The sequence below is a fragment of the Dermacentor andersoni genome, chromosome 4 (genome assembly GCF_023375885.2).
Source record: "Dermacentor andersoni chromosome 4, qqDerAnde1_hic_scaffold, whole genome shotgun sequence".
NCBI classification, from domain to species: Eukaryota; Metazoa; Arthropoda; class Arachnida; order Ixodida; family Ixodidae; genus Dermacentor; species Dermacentor andersoni.
In genome coordinates, this window is record NC_092817.1 from 115,764,708 (window position 1) to 115,777,234 (window position 12,527).

At 46.5% G+C, this 12,527-nt stretch overlaps 1 protein-coding gene and 1 long non-coding RNA gene across 3 annotated transcripts in view; one reads left to right on the plus strand and one right to left on the minus strand.

Annotated features, from left to right (window-relative positions):
• The window catches only part of LOC126537517 (CD9 antigen-like), a 100,679-nt gene extending 94,008 nt beyond the window's left edge, over positions 1-6,671 (plus strand). For both annotated transcript variants that reach the window (XM_050184599.3, XM_050184598.3), the window contains exons 6-7: positions 2,049-2,132; positions 3,805-6,671. In XM_050184599.3, coding sequence (XP_050040556.1) covers positions 2,049-2,132; positions 3,805-3,879 — 159 coding nt within the window. In that variant the 3' untranslated portion in view covers positions 3,880-6,671. The remainder of the gene's footprint in view (positions 1-2,048; positions 2,133-3,804) is intronic.
• LOC140217361 (uncharacterized) lies at positions 6,236-11,952 on the minus strand. Its single transcript, XR_011893897.1, has 2 exons — positions 11,386-11,952; positions 6,236-7,382 (listed from the first exon to the last, which is right to left on the minus strand). It is a non-coding gene; the product is annotated as an uncharacterized lncRNA (long non-coding RNA).
• Positions 11,953-12,527: the final 575 nt, after the last annotated feature.

Here is a 12,527-nt window from a genome sequence, read left to right on the forward strand (position 1 = left end):
GGGTTTTGCACCTCCTCATTCGAGAGAAGGCACCACGCTGCTTGACCAGGTCGGCAGCGTCCGGCGCGCCACGTATGGTTGTGATATGGTTGTGAGGGTTGTGAGTAATCGTCGTAATTACTCCAACCAGTATGGTTTGCCAGTAGCCATTCCGTGCTTCATCTACTCACGATTACAGGGGAGCCAGCATTTTCTTTATATTTGCTTATTTACTGGTTACTGTGGTCTTAAAAGACTAAGCAGGTGGGACTAAAATTCAGTAGAAACAATCACAAAAGCATAAGTTTTTCGCTGTTCAAACATGTAAAAAACATGAAAAACTCCCATAGAACAAGAATGCATGAACACAATATAATAACAAGATAGAACATTGTAATACCAAGGTATAACAAATGCGACACCATACATGAAGGGCAGGCTGTGCAGTGACTGTATCTGATAAACAGACACTGGCAGGCAGGACATTACACTCCTGGATCATGCGTGAAAATTATTCCCAATGCCACCTGCCTCAGAGGACAAAGGTTTCTTTGGAGAGGCCCAGCGAGGCCCCATGCATGGGATTGAGCAACAACTTGCAGTGAGCAGCTGTAGACAGCCGCATTAATTGTGTGCCGCCAACAAATCTACAGAGAAGAGGCCCACTCATGGGATCACAGACAGCAGTTTCAAGCGGTGGCCTGGGGCTTGAGGACTTATCACAGATGGAACTAGAGTACTACTACAATTCTGGTGCACCCTAGATGGAAACAGCCCGAGTTGGGCCAATCGGTTTTTGGAAAGAAGGAATCGCGGCTATGATCGGATGCTAAAATGAACAATAGCGTAAGGGAAAAGTTATTACCTATATACTTGGGCTGAATCAGGGAGACTGGGAAGTAAAGATTTGCCAGCAGGTGAGATGAAGTAGACACATATGTCTCATCGAATGGTGTTTGCTATTCAGATGTATTCAATTCCAGAATTCACTATTGAAAACTTACGAATAGCTTGTGTTCGAATGTAATGCAAAGCAGCACGTTGAAGTCTCGAGGGCGAGTAAACAATGCCAGTGCAAACTGTTCCGAATGATTCTGCTGCTGGAGAGTCATGGCTGTTGCACTGAGGCGCACCAGTTCCCGAGTGAATTAATACACGGGATTGATAACTTCTGCTTAACAAGTTCCCTAGCTGTCATTCAATACAAACGTCACGTTTCAGGGTAGCCTGGTAATGTGCTAACTTTCTCAAAGCAAATTTCACTTTCTTTACCTCTTCCTTCGACTTTCGTGCTGCTGCTGCTGCTGCTGCTTCCGTAGTTCTCTTGTAGTTCCCATGAAGGGGGCAAAGGTGGGAGAGGGAAAAGATGACTTGAGACAGCGAGCAAACAGCGGTTGTGGGCAAACTGAAGGTACGGTATGGTACACTTTCGCAATTTTTGAAAAATAAACACCGTAGGGTGTAGCATACGCTATGGAAGCGGTCGCACGTCAAATCAACGCTTCTGTGCCCTGCGCAGTAGCTTGATGGCTATGGCATTGCTCGAGGTCGCGGGTTCTGTGCCGACCATGGCAGCCGCCTTCCGACAGGAGTGAAAGGCAAAAACGTATGTGCACTTAGATTGAGGTGGCGCACGTTAAAGAACACCAGGGTGTCAAAATGAATCCGTAGTCTGCCACTATGGCGTGCCTCATAATACGGATGTTGTTTTAGCATGTACAGCCCCATAATACAATTAGTTTCACACTTCGGCCACGCAGGAGTTTTGAACTGCGGCTGCGAACGAGTACCGAATCCCATGGAAACTGATGTACTCATTGCGTAACGGTCTGCTATATTTTGGTTTTGGAGGGGAATCTAGTTTGTTATACTCATTGGCAGGATAAAGTCACTTCGTTAAAATGAAGTTTTAGATACATGGATCTCTATGGGGATTTCAAGGGGAACTTTATTTATATCCATTATTTCATTATATCCGATTTCGTTTTAATGATTTTACAGTGTAGTCACAAAACGTTGCATGTCATGTTGCCTCTACTGACAGCCCACTTCTTTTTTCCCATCTGCAGGGCTGTGGAACGGCTCTTTGGAATGGCCTGTACAACAATCTTGTCCTTGTTTGTTGCATTGGCCTGGGCATTGCAGTGTTGCAGGTGAGTGTAAAGGCTTAGGGCTCATTCACACCGGTGACTTACACAAGTTCTGCAACCAAGTTGTTCGCACAGTGACTGTTTTGGATTGGTCACTCGGCTGCTAGTCTTTGCAGTTGTGTGACTGCTGTCGCAGAGCTGCTGAGCAAATCAGCAGCACAGCAGCAGGTTGTTGGAATGCACTTACATATATTTGATGTTGCAATGGTGCATAGAGCAGACGTGAACGGCAACGATCGCGAGGCATTTCTGTGTGGCAGGGGATAGGCCATGCTTACCAGTGGGAACATCGATAACTATGAGTTGCTCCTTGGTTGCCAAGCGTGGTTGGTCACACAACCGCTGTCAATCGCCGGTGTGAGTGCAGCGCTTGCTGAAAGTGTAGCCCACTGTACAGGCTGTTGCTCGACTGGCCGAGTAGGGACTATGCCACCATCGGTGCTGGCATTACTTTGCGTAGGGATATCTTGAAACGCCAAATGCGCAAGACATTCCAGGCTAGCCTGCCAATGCTTGCTCTCGCTAAAGTGTGAAAATGCAAGACACAGTCGCAAAATTTTGCAGTTTCGCTGTCCACCACTTGTCCCTAAATTTGGTAACTCGACGCTTTCTGTGACCACCCAGGGATGCACTGCAGGGTTTAATGTTGTTACAAGGTTTAATGCTGAGAGTGTTTCTGTTCTTTGCAGTGAAGGTACTACTTTGTTCATAGAATGTGATCTCATACAGGGAAGGCATGCAGCCCCTAGTTCTACACTGGCCAACACTATAAGACTTGGCTGAAGCTATGTCAGGAAACAGCATTTGTGGGAAACTTGCAGCGGCTCTCAACAACACTTCCATGCATATTTAAAGAAAGCTTTTCTCAGGGATGAAATGAAGTCATTACTTTATTTGGTTGCCGTGCTGGCACGATTCTGACATTTTACTACAAGGAAAAAAAACTAGCATGTCGCCAATTTCGCTATAAAAAAAAGAATTATTCCTGAACAATTTACCGTCACTCATCTCAGAAAGAAATTTATCGCTGCCTAAGTTGTCCTTCATGGAGTACATCGTATTTGATATTCTGCATTTCTTGAACAACTTTGCAGCCATCACGAATGGAATAGAGGTGCAAGCCTCGAACTAACCAATTTGCCAATTCATCTTGTAACATGCACAAGTTCCTGGAACATCAAAAACATGCAACATGGCTATGCTGCCTTTAGCTTAGCACATCAAATAATTTGTCATTCGAATGCACTTGTGTAATGAAAGTTGCCCACTGTCATTACTGGCCTTCTATGGCCCTGGCACCCCTCCATTGTGTTTCGGAGGGTGAAGAGAAGCTGGAGATAAGCACGCAATGCAACTATGCGCACATCATGTGCAGGGGCTCACTTTTTTCTTTTTCCTCTCTCTTGGGATTTTGTGTTCCTTTTTCTTTCAGCACAGACAGCAGTTATGTAAGCGGTTTAGTTTACCATAGAACATGCACAAGAGCTTCCGGTGCTGTGGCTGCTCACTGTTGCATATGTGTACTGTTAAAACCAGTACTGTTATAAACATTTTTCATGTGCCTCGTGGAAATCACTACCACTTTTTAACAGATAAGCTTCGCATTGAGTGCGCTGCGCATTTCCACTCATTTGTTCTGCGCTTTTGAATATTGCCCTGTTTGTTTGTTCTGCAGATCCTCGGCCTGATATCCACCATGGTGCTGTGCTGCGCGGTGCGGAGGGACAGTGGAACCAGCTTCAAGGCTTGAATGCGGCGCCCCCTGTGCTGTCCTCGTGCTCGGCGCCTGACGCCTTTTCTGTTTCGCGCCTTCCATGGCCCCCTTACTGCTGTGTTGTCTAGCCTTCCCCAATCTCTCTCTCACTCCAAGTGGTCAGGACAGCGGACCACCGGGTATTCCAGCCTCGTTGCAGGGCTTTCGTGCACATCTCTGCCAAAGGATGCGGCTGGTGTCAATAGCACGTTCAGCTGCGTATTTCTAGGTGGGGCTGCTCCCTATCGTTGCCTCATTTCTACCTGCGGGCATACGGTTGTTCTTGAATAGGTGAACAACTTGTGTGCAGCACTTTATCAAGCCCTTACAAAGATCTATAGGCTATTGTCTGTTTTGCTTTGAAATCTCAGTACTTTATGTATTGAGCCATGAATGGTGAGGTGATACCAGCACCGACATAAATTAGGTGATGGGTTTCTGACTGCCCTGCTGACTGGCCGTAGTTGTTGAGAGACACCAAACTTACCATTTATCTATTTCGTAATTTCTCCTTTTCTTTTTCCTTGCGTAACTCCCACACTTGTTTGCTCAGTCAGCTAATGCCAAGAAACAACTTGCATACCAGCGCCATGCGCTGAGCCATTTCAAGCAAGACAACCACTATGTGATACTAGTACGGACAGTTTCACGCGCCAATGCCTCATGCTAGTTTCTGTGTGTTTGTATTTGCAGTGTCCCATTAATTTTTTATACCGTTAACACGGCATTGTCATAAATGCAAAGAAGTCGTGCTGTAAGGCAGATGCTCATTTGTCTGCGAGATTTACTTGCTGCAGCCAATGCTTACTCCGAGTGGGATTTAGTTTCTAAAGAAAGTCTACCATGGTCAGCCTGCTGATTTAATTGTTAGCAGGCTTTATTCCTCTATTAGCGTACCTCGTCAAATACAGAAGGTAATTTCGTGAGAGAGAGAGAGAGAGGTTGGGATTGTCATTGAAAAAAAAAAAAAAGAAGAGGCTGTTCTAATGTTACCTCGCTGAGACAGAGATGCTGAGGGATCAACGTCATTGACTGCCGCAACTGTTTAATTGTATGTACGAGTATATGGTTGGAAAGACCCTTTCTCAAATCTTTTCTCGATTGAACTGCCACCAATCTCTACATGCATTCTATTTTGTGTCAGTTTTCTTTTGTACATTCTGTGAGGCACACCCACTTTCGCGAACTGATTATTTTTGCTTGCGAGAACAAGCGCACCCTCGCCTGTTGCTGGCTGTACTTCGAGTGCATGAGCGCGTGTAGTGTTGCACAAAGTGCACCGCAATCACGCCACACTGACAACTGTTGCTTGACTAGATGGATGTGCATTTATTTTTTTTGAACACATCGTAATGTGCGTATATAATCCCTGCTCTAGCATGTTGTAGAATGCTGTTTTGCTGGTGGAGTGCACAATGCATTCTTATATATACTCGTGGATGGATATTCTCAGGGCAGTGCTGCAGCAGTGAAGAGCCCACCAGTTTTTGTGATTCTCTCCTCCCACTGAAACATTAAAAGGAGTTAAAAGAAACATGACAGTACAAGATACTGGTTTGAGGCAAGAGAACGTCTGGGATTTGTCGCAATCACCTGGTCGTAGAAGAGCTGGGCGCTTTAAGCCATCAGCCAGAAAGTAGTGTGACGGGCATGTTAGCTGCATTACTGCAGTATGTGTCAAACAAAGGTGAAGTAATGCCCAATTTAGTAATGCCATTGCCAGTAATGCTTCTAACAGTGCTAGCAATGCTGTCATTGCTCTGTCTTATTTCCATCTCGTTTTCTACGGAGCTGCGAAGGTATGATAAGGGCTTTGTGTCTCGATGGCAGACAACCAGAAAGTGTGTTGCAGGAATCGCTGCCGTGCAACTAGCGTTGAAATTGTTGGGCCTTTGCGCTGCGCATGACAAGCCGCTGCATAATTGTTGCACATTTCACGTTGAAAAGCTGCCACACACGGACTGCCGTGCATGTTGTGAAGTGCTTGAACTCAACTTTGATGCACCACCATTTTTAGGGAGAATTGAAAGACACTAGACTTTTGTATCATACTCTGTTGAACCTTCGGCCATTTACAGAAGCAGATGAACAAAGCTGTTACATAGCATACGGGGCCAATGTTTGAACATTGTGTCGCAGAAAAGCCAGAGGGCCGCATGACTGGGTACAATGTGCCCTCCTCATTTGCGCTGTATTTTTGCTGGAGCCGCTTCTTGCATCGGCACAAATTTAGGATTTGAAGCAAAAATTTTGGATGCGTTTTGCTCAAAGGTTCAGAGAGTCCCACAGTGTTTTCCTAAGGATGATGAGTTGCACATAACTTGCTGGGCTAATGTCCCTGTTCTTTGTTTCATGTGTTTCGTTCATCTCATATATATAGTACTGTTTGCATCATCTCGTTGTGAATAAGTCCGCCTAATTATTGCCATTATTATTATTATTATTTTTATTTTTGCATTTCAAAGTGTTACCAGATCTGCCTAAATGTTGCTAATATATCACCCAACAATAGTATTTGTTTTACAGTTTTAGAGTATTTGTACGCTATGTACATTCGTAGCATCCGAAAACACTGTTGCCGAAACATGGTATGTATCATGTTTATTCATCGTCCTACAGTTCTTGCAAAGTATTTCCTGTGCTGTGTTTGCAATACGTAAAAGAGTGCAAGTGTATACACTGTTATGATCTCTGTTGTGCATCTTTTTTTTTTTGAATTACTGTGAAAGTTTGACAGCCATGTAATATTGTGAAACCAATAAACATGTTTTCCTGTATTCCACAAACAATTTCCAAATGTTTGCCTTAATAAAAAATCTAGACTAGAAGACCGGTAAAAGAGATGGCTGGTGTGAAAAGTCCTCTCCATGTTTTTGTCGTTTGCTTAGTCAGTGAGAGAGAACCTCCACTGAGTGTAATTTCTTTACTCTTAGAATTGTTCGCCTTAACTCTCAACGTATTACTTTTGCTGACACACAAGTTACTGCATGACAACACATCCTACAAGTTGCTATGCCTAACTGCAGCAGCAGGCACTTCTTGATGCACCCTTGTGCACATGCTTTCACAATGCACTGAATAGGAAATCGTGTAGACGGGATACCAACTGCCCAAACTTTCTTTTGGCATGTTCAAATCTCACTCAAGGACAGCCGGCACCTATGATGCCTATAATAGAATGAAAGCAATACTGTCATGCATACATTGTTTTATTTTTTGTGTGTGTGAAGGGGAAGACGTTGGCAGATGGCAGCAGCACAAGTCATAGCTTTTGGCTGAGGTGGTTCAGACTGCAGTTTTGGAACTCGCAGCAATTGCTGGAACTCTTCTTTGACATCAGCGATTGGGGGCCACCTGAGGCTGTCGCACTGGAAATGCCTTCCACAGCTCCTCGAGCACAACAGCTATGATTGTCTCATTGCAGGTGTGTGGAGCCCAGCGCTTGAACTTTGGTGCTGTTTGGCATCAGCAATCGACAGTCATATTGCCTGGACGTCAACCTAAGACATGCATGCAAAAAAAATCTGCACAGCTCAATCGTACACAATAGCTTGCGTAATTATTCTAAACCAACATCACAAAGCTTGGTTCTTCAGATATCGCACCACTGTGAAATTGCAGCAGTTCAAGAAAAAGTTCACCGACGATTACGATACTCCCTAATGCTTAATTTGAGCGCAGCTGTATAGGTGTTTTCATTTCGCGATATATTGGCTGGCGTGGACAATCTGCCTCGTGCGGCATGTCAGAAATGAGAGAGTGCGGCATGAATGCCTCGTCAATGTGGAGATCACGAGAGACAGCGCGTGGGCGTGATTCACAGACACACGCCACTCTGGTTATCGTCGCCACACGACGCTTCTCACGCTATCGCCGTACCCTCCTCCGCTTTCCGCCTCGTGGTTCTGCTGCACCTTCCTCTCCGCTTTCCGCCTTGCATAGAATTCATATCCCGCTGCACTCTGCATTCACTCGGTTATGCCGCGGGACAATGCCGATACTCGCCGGAAGAGCCGGCACCTAAAGGGCCGCTATCTTATACGCGTCCGAAAAGTTAACGTCCGGTTTCGTGTGAGGCGAAACCGAAGGTCGGCTTTTCTAACGTGTACAAGATGGCGGCCCTGCTCTCTAATAAGGACACACTTGCTACACTTCACGAGCAGCAAAGCCATATCTTTTCTTCACGCGGTGTTACCGGATCCGAGCACACAGCTCACGTTGAGAATATTCCGTGCAGAAGATAGAAAGGTTGCAGCTAACGTCATCCACAGTAAATGTACCGCATGGAAAATAAGCAATGGAAATCCGCGATGCAGTGTGCATGACAACGCTAGGATTGTACGCCAATCAAAATTAAATGTCCGGGTCACCCAAAAGTCTGATCGTTTGTGACGGATTTGAGTCTTCCAAAAACTCGCCATGTGCTATGGAAGGCACAACTTGGGGCACCTTGGTAGTCAGCCGACGCGAAGCTGATGCAATCTCCGAGCTCGGCTCAAGCTACATGTTGCCAAGCTTGGCCCAATCAATCCTTGGTCCATATTTAAGGATGGGATTGGGTCAAAAGAGTTGACACATAAAACGAACAGTCTAGCAACACAATCACTGTTGATTGCAGCGCACTTGACGTTGTGAAGCTTCAGCAGTAGCCAAAAGCGGCAGCGTGGTGAAGCTGCGTCTACAAGACATCTCTTGCGCAGTCAAAGTATTCAATTCACAATGTTCCGTGCTTCGTGACGTACTAGTGTATGCGTCAAAGTTCCATACTTGAAAAAAATAAATTATGGGGTGTTACGAGCCAAAATCACGATTTGATTATGAGGCATGCCGTAGGAGGGGACTCCGGATTAATTTTGACCACCTGGGGTTCTCTAACGTGCACCTAAATTTAACTACACAGGTGTTTTTACATTTAGCCCCCATCGAAATGCGGCAGCCGTGGCCGGGATTTGATCCCGCGACCTTGTGCTTAGCAGCGCAACGCCAAAGCCACTAAGCCATAGACTAAGCATCCACGGCGGGTGAAAGTTTCATACTCGAAATTCTCCGAAATCCGCACCGAGGCGCAGTTTACACGGGGGGCGACGACAATGGGGCGATGACTGTTGAACCCATATAGTAACTCTATGGTTGAATCGCAACGACAAAATGAGGATGTTAATGACCACGACGGCAACCCTACGATGACGACGATGGAATGATGATGACTGCTCGAAGACGGCCATATCATGACCATATATAGGCAGGTTGCGCACGTAGTTGCCGCGCCTATTAGGGCGCCCCTCGCGGCGGCGAGCGCGGAACCGGCAGGATACGACCGGCTCGCTTGCGTTCGGAAAGCCTGTATGTGCACTGTTTCGCGCGTAGCTGTTGCCTTTTCTGAGCAATGCCGAAGTGCAACCTGAGTTGTTGAGTAGTGGGCTGCAACAGCACGTACACCAACTCACGAGGAACAAAGTTTTACAGGTTTCGAAGCCGACCATATGAACCAGAACGGCGTCAACACTGGATAGCGCTCGTCCGACGGCATAAGCTGTTTTATGTTCCGGCGTTATGCCAAGTGCGTTATAACGCTGAATTCTTTGCTTTTACAGCAATGATGGCAGCAACGGGACACCTGCAGTCAGTGGCGTAGCTAGGTCGTCTGGCACCCGGGGCCCATAAGTCTTCTGTCCCCCCCCTCCCCCGGGTTTATTCGAGGAAGGCGAGGATATCAACAATTTCCGCGTGTCTCCAGACGTATATGACACCCCACCCCCCCACTGGCCCCTTGCACCCGGAGCCCACGCCCCCCCCCCCCCCTTTGCTACGTCACTGCCTGCAGTGCGTACCAGGATATGCAGCAAACAAAGTAGTTTGTTCCCACACTATACCGCAGTAAAGCTGTGGAACTCTTTTCCAATCCTCGCCCATTCAAACAGCGCTAGGGCTTGCTGAGAGATTTAAGGAGGGGTTGCAGCCGGCGGAGCTGGCATACACCCTTCTGCGCCCAGCATATCAAAGAAGGGGCAGATGAGATCACCAAAATTTTTGACAACGTGGTTTATTGGAACCTCCTTTGCACGCACTGAAAAATCGCAACATAAAAGTATCGCACTTCCAGTAACTTGGGCGAAAATATTTTCCCAGCGTAGTGTAACAACAGGTAAGTTCATCCCCTTTTTTTGTGTTTGGGGAGAGCAACGTTAGAATACCTCTGGTAGGTCTTACGAGTCGTTCGTACGCCCCACGTTCTTGGATGAGATGTTTTGGATTCGTATTTGCCGTCCTGTATGTACAGGGAAACTACCGCGGCGTCCTTGCACTTTCCTGCGATGCCAGCAGGGCAATCACAGCTCCCCGCTAGGATTTGTCTGCTGTCGCCGATCTTCAAGAATCAATGTCGCTTATAATTTCATGCGTCCACACCATAGATAACGAAGTAACTTAAGCTGAGCTTCACGCATCTCGCTGGTGCATTATTTTTCGTTTGCGGAATAAACCTAGCAGTCACTTCCGATCAGTGCGAGTTCAGCACTTCGCTCCCGCCGTAGACGTGCCCCACTTCAAATAGACGACTTCCTTTCTCTAAATTCTTTTCCCTAAAAAAGCTATGAAGATCTTGTAATTCCCGAAACCCGGTTAAAATTAATATCGGCACGCTGTTTCGCGCCATCGCTACCGTTTGACAGGACGCCAAACACGCAGCGCGGGCTGCTGACGCCGTGAGTAATCCTACCACATTCGCGCAACTATTCGTCAGATGGCGCTAGGGGTCGGAAAGACAGGGCGCCGCCTAGCACTTGCAACGTGCCCATGGTGTACGTGAGCTGACCACTAACCACTACATGCCCGAGTTCCACTAGCGATATTCGAACAACGATCCCAAATCGCGTCCTAGTGTAGCGGACAGCGGTAGTCGTAGTCGTATGGAAGGGCTTTAGTACGGGCCTATCGGCGTAATTTCACCCTAGACGTATTTCATAATCCCTATATATACGAGCAGCGGGAGAGAGCTGACCAGCTCTCGCCCTGAGGACCAGCTGCGACGACGGCAGCATGATTCACCCGAGTCCTAGGCTGAGGAGATTGCCCGCTACGCGAAATTCCTGGGTTTCAATAAACGTTTATTCCTGCTTCTTCATACATCGCTTACATTCGCTAGCAGACGCACGAACTTCACGCATTCTGAACTATCCGAAACCATAGACCCGAAACCGAAAAACGCGGCTGGATAGGTGGATGGATGTTATGAGCGTCCCCTTTGGGACGGGGCGGTGGGTTGCGCCACCAAGTTCTTGCTACTATGCTGCCTAATATCCTACCTATGTTAACCAATGAAAAAAGAAAAAAAAAAACACTATGAACTACCACGTCCAAACTTTCTGATCCCCTATTGCGAACTGTGCTTTTGTACGTCTCCGTCTTTTGTCGTTTCCCTACTTTTCTTCCACCAATCCTCCAATCGCCAGCTTCCTAGTTCTTTTCCTCCACTGTGAATCAATGTTTTGCCTGTACAGATACCTGAGCACTCTCCCAGCCCATTCACTTTCTTCCATATTCCTCAGCCGTTCTTCATCCTCAATGCGGCGTGGACCATAGAGATGGCGTGGACTAGTGTTCTGAGCATATACAGGGACACTAGCTGGATGGATGGATGGATGTTATGAGCGTCCCTTTTGGAAGGGGGCGGTGGGTTGCGCCACCAAGCTCTTGCTACTATGCTGCCTGATATCCTACCTAGGTTAACCAATGAAAAAAGAAAAGAAAAAAACACTATGAACTAACACGTCCAAATTTTCTGATCCCCTATTGCGAACTGTGTTTTTGTACGTCTCCGTCTTTTGTCGTTTCCCTACTTTTCTTCCACCAATCCTCCAATCGCCTCTTACTAATGTCTATTGCGGACCTGTTTGCTTTACCACTGCTCCCGCTGAACCCAAGGGCTTCAAGGAGGCCAGTGGTGCCTAAATCGACCGCTGGGTAGACGTCTTCACATTCTAATAAAATATGCACCGTCGTTTCCCTAGCTTTACCGCAGCAAGCACATGCTTCTTCTTCCTTCTTATATCTCGCTTTATAGGTGTGTGTTCTAAGGCATCCCGATCTCGCTTCGAAAAGTAATGAGCTTCCCTTTGAGTTATCATAAATGGTTTCTTTCCTGATTTCGTTTTTTCCTCTTAAGTAGTTAAGGCAGTTAAGTAGTCTTAAGCGTGGACGCTTTCACAGCGCCACCTGGGTGTGCTCATGGCCCCACGCATGGATGATCCCACGTCCCTTTGGTAGTTCTTCATTCTATGGTGGTACTATAGCCTGCATGTACCAGCCAGGGATACACGCTGTAGGTTTTACGGGCGGGCAGCAAAAAGCTACTTGGCAGAACTAAATTAAAATGAATAGCGATTGGGACTACGGCTCCACTGGCCATGTAATCCGGTTACATTTGGGGTAAAAAAAAATAGCTCAAATACTCAAAATGTGTAACGCGCATGCAAGAAGGTTATGAGCGTAGAAAATGATAAACGAAAGCTGCAAAAGCTTATGCAAATTTATAAGCGGGCCTGAAGAAGGTCCTTGGAAGTTCTGCGTGTTGACACGTCATTAATGATTTCGGCTGATACACATACTTTTACAATTGACGAGAATCGACATTACACAATAATTAA